The sequence below is a fragment of the Micropterus dolomieu genome, linkage group LG09 (genome assembly GCF_021292245.1).
Source record: "Micropterus dolomieu isolate WLL.071019.BEF.003 ecotype Adirondacks linkage group LG09, ASM2129224v1, whole genome shotgun sequence".
In the NCBI taxonomy this organism is placed as follows: domain Eukaryota; kingdom Metazoa; phylum Chordata; class Actinopteri; order Centrarchiformes; family Centrarchidae; genus Micropterus; species Micropterus dolomieu.
The window spans coordinates 4063821-4071409 of record NC_060158.1 but is presented as its reverse complement, the minus strand read 5'-3'; the positions used below and the strand labels follow the sequence as shown (position 1 = coordinate 4071409).

General features: G+C 46.6%; 1 protein-coding gene across 2 annotated transcripts in view; it reads left to right on the top strand.

Annotated features, from left to right (window-relative positions):
* The window catches only part of hsf1 (heat shock transcription factor 1), a 19895-nt gene that overhangs the window by 8835 nt on the left and 3471 nt on the right, over positions 1–7589 (top strand). For both annotated transcript variants that reach the window (XM_046059236.1, XM_046059235.1), the window contains exons 6-10: positions 1611–1672; positions 2820–2898; positions 5857–5975; positions 6304–6488; positions 6645–6795. In XM_046059236.1, the coding sequence (XP_045915192.1) occupies positions 1611–1672; positions 2820–2898; positions 5857–5975; positions 6304–6488; positions 6645–6795 (596 nt within the window). The remainder of the gene's footprint in view (positions 1–1610; positions 1673–2819; positions 2899–5856; positions 5976–6303; positions 6489–6644; positions 6796–7589) is intronic.

Genomic DNA, 7589 nt, shown 5'->3' with positions numbered 1-7589 from the left:
TCTGTATACGCATGTTATCACACGGTCAGCACACTGCTAACAGATTCTGTATACGCATGTTATCACACGGTCAGCACAGTGCTAACAGATTCTGTATACGCATGTTATCACACGGTCAGCACACTGCTAACAGATTCTGTATACGCATGTTATCACACGGTCAGCACAGTGCTAACAGATTCTGTATACGCATGTTATCACACGGTCAGCACACTGCTAACAGATTCTGTATACGCATGTTATCACACGGTCAGCACAGTGCTAACAGATTCTGTATACGCATGTTATCACACGGTCAGCACACTGCTAACAGATTCTGTATACGCATGTTATCACACGGTCAGCACAGTGCTAACAGATTCTGTATACGCATGTTATCACACGGTCAGCACACTGCTAACAGATTCTGTATACGCATGTTATCACACGGTCAGCACAGTGCTAACAGATTCTGTATACGCATGTTATCACACGGTCAGCACACTGCTAACAGATTCTGTATACGCATGTTATCACACGGTCAGCACAGTGCTAACAGATTCTGTATACGCATGTTATCACACGGTCAGCACACTGCTAACAGATTCTGTATACGCATGTTATCACACGGTCAGCACAGTGCTAACAGATTCTGTATACGCATGTTATCACACGGTCAGCACACTGCTAACAGCATCTGTATACGCATGTTATCACACGGTCAGCACAGTGCTAACAGATTCTGTATACGCATGTTATCACACGGTCAGCACACTGCTAACAGATTCTGTATACGCATGTTATCACACGGTCAGCACAGTGCTAACAGATTCTGTATAAGCATGTTAGCACACATTCAGCACAGTGCTACCACCATCTGTATACGCATGTTAGTACACAGTCAGCACAGTGCTACCACCATCTGTATACGCATGTTAGCACACAGTCAACACAGTGCTAACAGCATCTGTATAAGCATGTTAGCACACGGTGAGCACAGTGCTATCAGCATCTGTGTAAGGATATTATCATGTTAGCACACAGTCAACATAGTGCTAACAGCATCTGTACACGCACGTTAGCACACGGTTAACACAGTGCTAAGAGCGTCTGTATAAGCATGTTAGCACACAGTCAGCACAGTGCTAAGAGCGTCTGTATAAGCATGTTAGCACACAGTCAGCACAGTGCTAAGAGCGTCTGTATAAGCATGTTAGCACACAGTCAGCACAGTGCTAAGAGCGTCTGTATAAGCATGTTAGCACACAGTCAGCACAGTGCTAACAGCGTCTGTGTAAGCATGTTAGCACAGTGCTAAGAGCGTCTGTATAAGCATGTTAGCACACAGTCAGCACAGTGCTAAGAGCGTCTGTAAAAGCATGTTAGCACACAGTCAGCACAGTGCTAACAGCTTCTGTGTAAGCAGGTTAGCATGTTAGCAATCGGTTAACACAGTGCTAACAGCATCTGTATTAGCATGTTAGCACACAGTCAGCACAGTGCTATCAGCATCTGTGTAAGCATGTTAGCACACAGTAAGCACAGTGCTAACAGCTTCTGTGTAAGCATCTTAGCTCTGTTATGTCTTAGCTTCTACCTGAACCAATAATGAACTCTCTCTCTCTCTGCAGTTGATCCAGTTTCTGGTGTCTCTCGTCCAGTCCAACAGAATCCTGGGAGTCAAGAGGAAGATGCAAGTTTACTGCAAAAACTACACAACACACTGCACAATATACTACACAGTACACTACACAGTACACTACACAATACACTACACAGTAAACTGCACAATATACTTGCACAATATAATGCACATACTACACATTTTACAAGAAGCCCTGAAGCTGTTCCAGAGACTCCATACTGACACACTTAATGTTGGTTTTTCCTTTCATTTGTCACCCATCTGTACTGCACAGTGTACTGCACAATATAGTAGCAGCAGCTCCTCCACTCGTGGTTTGAATCATTAAACTTCAAACGTAATATTCTGAGAATAAACTCCTGAGCATCTGATGTTCAGATTGAACATGGCCAAAATTCCACATTAGGAGGTAAATGTGTGTAAAAGTACTTCCTGTGTTCAGGAAGCTTCAGACAGCTCTGAGATCTTTACTTTCCCACGTTTATTTCTGCTTTCCTGCCGAGCTGACAACAGATCAGATGATCTGCTCCAGACTCAGCACGCCACAGAGTACAGGGACGCCGTCCAGCCGCTCAGCCTGCCTCAGACCCCTCTGCAGGTGTTTGCAGGTCATTCAGGACGCGTCACAAAAAAGAAAAGTTACTTGACTTTTTTGATGGACAGATGGCTCTAATTGCTAACGTTACAGTTAGCCGTTACTTTAAAGCTCTCTGTGCATCTAGAACCTCTGTAAAATATGACCCGGTTTCAGCAGAATCAGTGCAGCAGATGTGGTACCAGGAACCGTCCCCTCCGGCAGCGTTCACCGTGTCTCTCCAGCCAAGACTTTTCTCTTCTGTGGTCTGAGAAGTAAATTCTTCACGTTGAGCCACATCGCTGCTTTCCAAGTTAAAGCTAATTAAAGTCGAGCGCAGCGGCAGGAGGACGAGACGGTGCTGCTCTCAGCACTGGTGGACATGAGGAGGCTCACAGGCCCCTCTGCAGGCCTCCTGGAAGCTGGCCAATCACAAGAGAGAAAGCTTTTAGGGAGGGGGGCTTAAAGAGGCTGGACGAACTGAACTGCTGCATGAAGGCGAGCAGAAGATAAACGTTACACTGCTCTAGTGGAGTCAGAAAATGAAAAGATCTCCAGTTACTCTGTGTGAAGTATATATTTACTGTGTAATATGTACTTTCTGTGTATGTCTGTCTGCAGTCCTCTGATGCTGAATGACTCTAGCTCCGCCCACTCCGTGCCTAAATATAGTCGGCCGTTCTCATTGGAGCACGTGCAGGTAATGTGTCCAATCCTGTCAGAGCTCAGCATTACTGTGTGTTACCTGAAGATCACATGGCTCCGTGTTTGATCAGAACTGTTACAGGCGTGTGTGGTGTGATAATAATTCACATCTCTGATGTCATTATATTGATTGGAGAGCTGATTGGATCTGGGTCAGTCCCCACCTCAGCACCCCGGTCTCATCAATGACCATCAGTTAAAAAGGCTGACACTTTCAGATACCTGGGAGAGTGACCCTGGACAGTGGGCACCACCACCGCGTTCAAAACCACTAAAACGTTCCGTTACGCCATTGCTGGGGTATCAGCTGTTTTCTGTCTCATCAAAGACTGCAGAAACGTGCAGGAGTCACAGGACGTTAGGGCGATTTGGGGGTGGGAAATCTAATTGAGATTTTTCTGCCAGATGTTGTGATTTTTAAATTTATTTTTAGTTTAGCTGAAGTTAAATATTCACTGCCAGTCTATTTCTGACAGAAGCTGCGACAAGCAGCACAGAGCAGATGAACCGGGCAGGAAGTCGGACACAGAACGGCACAGAGAAACCAGTCAGTTTTCAAAATAAAACACCCTGTGCAGACTCCCGATCATAAATCAACAATAAACGCAGTTAAAACAGGCTAAAAAAGAAACACTAACTACGTAGCGTCTTAACCATGGTAGAAGCCCCAAAATCAAGGACAACCGAACAAATCAGCAAAACAAATTCAGCAAAACGCTCTTATTCTGGAACGCTCTTTGTGGATATGTAGCCTGTAAATTTAAATGCCTGGAGGCACAAAACCGGATCACAGAGACGCCATCTGCAGCTGAAGCACACAAAATGACAAATGAACAACTTGTCAGCAACGTGCAGGCTAAACACTCCGCTGCTGAAACACTTCAGTGTGAGTTGCTGCAGGACAGAAAAAGCGGCCAGAGTCTGTTCGTTATCCCACGTTTCTTCTAGTTTCGTTTGTTGTAAAATGTACACGTCCGGTGCCCGCTCTGATTGGTGAGTAGGACCGTAACAGGAGGCGTACGGCGCTTGTGATTGGTTAGCCGGTCTGTCACACAAGGACGACAACGGAATAAATTTGTTACTTGCATGCAGATGTTTAATTCACTCATCTTAATCGCCATCTTCACGATTAGCTAATCGCGTTCTTTCAAATCGCAAATTTGATTTGAAAACGATTAATCGTCCAACAGGACACCAGTCACCACCTGACAGGGCACTGAGGTGCAGGTGCAGGTGCTGGCTTTGGGAAAAACCTGATCCCTCAGCCTCGACCGCCTTAAATAACCTGAGAGAGTCCTGCTGTCTGTCACCGTGTGCTGCAGCTGTCTGAACGCTGTGAAACCTTTTCCCCCTCTGGGACACAAAGTGGAAAGTCTGACAATGCACCATACTGGATTTTGGCTGATGTTCAAACTCATTTTAACCAGACTGTGGCTGCCCGCCATAGTTTCAAAATGAACCGAAAAATTATTTTACATCTCATAATATATTACAGACCTCTAACGTTGTGTTTTGTGGGTGCTGCTGTGAGCTCGCACTCTCAGACACTTTGGCCTCCGACAACCATTTTTATTTTGAGTAAACTATGTTAATCGTCTGTGAGAAGGAGATTAAGCTAGCTGCGACTACATTTGGAGTGTGCGCGTATTCCAGCCTTTACGGTAAGTGAAGCGGCCCAGAGCGAGCTGACAGGCAGGTTAGAGACTTTATCCTGTCAGTTTGTCTCTTTAGTATGAAGAGAGGCTGTGAAGTCTTCAAGTTACAACATTATTTATCAAACCGGGTCGGACTGGATGGATTCAGCGCGACGAGGAGGAAACATGTGACAACGCCCGGTTTTCAAAATAAGGCGTCTGTACAGGATGGAAATAAGATTAACTGGATTATATTCACAGGAAGTATATGTGTCCATTAAAAGTAAAAACAGTAAACCTTTTCTATCTTCTATTCTTTGATTCAGGGTTTTTGGGGAAAAAATTAAATAAATTTGTTGACTTTTGTTGCTGTTTCATCACCATTTAAAACTCTACAATGGGTTTATGATCAAATAATTTATTAGAGCACAACATTGTTTAGAAGCGTAGAAAGTTCTTCATAGATAGCCTCTTAATTTAGCACCAAATTAATGCATTTAACTTTAAAATGAACAAAATTTTCTTCCGGGGGCATGTCCCCAGACCCCACGGTGAGAGGGTCCAAGGCCCCCACCCACCATAGTCTCTTCAAATCCTGTGGGAAACACTGCAGGTCTGCCACTGTGGCTGTAGCTGAGCTAATATCTCTAGTCAGCTGCTCCAGCAAACTCCTCTGCATGGAAAAAGTGTTCTTCTAGACGAGACCTGATTGAAACGTGAGGAATAAAGAAACTAATGTTATTTAGTGATGGGCAGTGAAACGTGGTATGAGACGGCCCGGCGATGAACGGTTTATTCTGTCGGCTCCTCCACACCGCGGCCAGCAGAGATCACGGCCGTGCGGTGAAGTGAAGGTAACGTTTGCTCCAAACTACTCAGGTTCATGACAACAAAACCACCGCGAGTAAAAAGACTTAAAACCAGGCACATTGTTACTGGCACTGAATCACAGCAGAGGGGGGAGGGAAAACTGGTCTTGTCCTGAAACAGTGAAAAACATCCGAAGCTGCCGACACGTTTCTTTAGCTAGTTTCCTGCACTGCGTCTGCGAGGCTCGATCCAGGCGCAGCAACACGACGCCCAGAGTGCAACAGCAGCAGCGCCGTACGTTACAGCATTGTTTGATTCTCATCGGCCAAATCATCATTCCAACATGATTCCGATAACGAAAATATGCCCAATACCTACAGATATTATATCAGATCGATAATTATCGTGCATCCCTGAAAACGAGTGTCTGTGTGTTGAACAGACAGAATGAAGCAGATCTGAGATCAGCTGGAGCCACAGTCTAACTCCGTATGTTCATGTGTTTTCAGGCTGCAGCCAATCTGTTCTCTGCAGACTCTCCGGTGACCTCTGGACCAATCATCTCTGACATCACAGAGTTAGCCAATTCCAACGCTGAGGATGTGGTCAGTGATTGGACGGACACAGGGTGAGAACCAGTGAAATCATGTCTTCTACAGTTAGTAACTCTAAAGTCTAAATCCACTCACAAAGGCTGAGTTAAAACGCCACAACATGAGCAGCAGAACATAAATATGATTCACTTCAGGTTCAGGATTGAATGACATGTTTACTAGAAACAGTGTGCAATGGTGCGCCCAGGGCATCAACCATTTCCGTTTAATAAACATTTTGTTGAGGCGGAACTCTCCCTGGTTCTGATTGGTTTTAATATCAGGTGACGGCTCTGACAGCCAATGAGCAGCCTTCGTTTTGTCAGTCAGCAACAGCCCATTCTCTGCCTGTTTCACCTGCAGAGACGACCAGTCTGTCATTGTCAAGGAGGAGCCGTCCAGTCCTGATGTAGAGGTGTGTCCTGTTCTGGAGTGCGAGGTTGCACATGTAGACACGCCTCTCTCCCCCACCACCTTCATCAACTCCATCCTACAGGACAACGAGACACAGCTGACCCCAAACACCACCTCCACCAATCCTACAACAGGTAACAGCTCATACACACCTACAACAGCCATGTTACTAAATGTTCGTGGCGTGTTTAGTGGTTCCTGAATCTTTAAAATGTTTGCTTTAGATTATAACAGATTTGACTCAGAAGCTAAATGTCTTCAGTTGGATCCTCTGTTTCTGGTCTCTGTAGCCAGTCACACAGTTGTGATGAGCCCTGCCTCTACTGGGCCTCTCCCAGCAGCCTCAGCCAGCCAATCACCTGCTTGTGTTTCAACTCCAAACTCCACCCCCAGCCCCGCCAAACCTCAGCAGAAATGTCAGACCGTTGCCTGTATTGACAAGTAAGTCTTTTACACCTGTTTTACATCAGTCACGTTAGCTGTAGACTTACTTCCTGGTGTTATCTATTATTAAGTACCCTGCTATTGCTAATGACTGTCCCAACAACTCCACCAAAACTGGCCTACACCGGCCTACACCTTTCCCAACACTAGCTAACAACTCCGCCAGCAACTGTCCCAACAACTCCCCCAGCAGCTCTCCAAAAGTCCCCCAAAACCGTCCTACACCAGCCAACAACTCCCCCAAAACCGGCCTACACTGGCCAACACCTTTCCCAACACTAGCTAACAACTCCCACAGCAGCTGTCCCAACAACTCCCCCAGCAGCTCTCTAAAACTCCCCCAAAACCGGCCTACATCGGCCAGCACATGTCCCAACTCCCCAAGCACATGTTCCAACAACTCCCCAAGCACATGTTCCATCAACTCCCCTAGCACATGTTCCAACTCCCCTAGCACCTGTCCCAACTCCCCTAGCACCTGTCCCAACTCCCCTAGCACCTGTCCCAACTCCCCTAGCACGTGCCAACTCCCCTAGCACGTGCCAACTCCCCTAACACGTGCCAACTCCCCTAGCACGTGCCAACTCCCCTAGCACGTGCCAACTCCCCTAGCACGTGCCAACTCCCCTAGCACGTGCCAACTCCCCCAGCACCTGTCCCAACTCCCCCAGCACCTGTCCCAACAACTCCCCTAGCACCTGTCCCAACAACTCCCCTAGCACCTGTCCCAACAACTCCCCTAGCACCTGTCCCAACAACTCCCCTAGCACCTGTCCCAACAACTCCCCTAG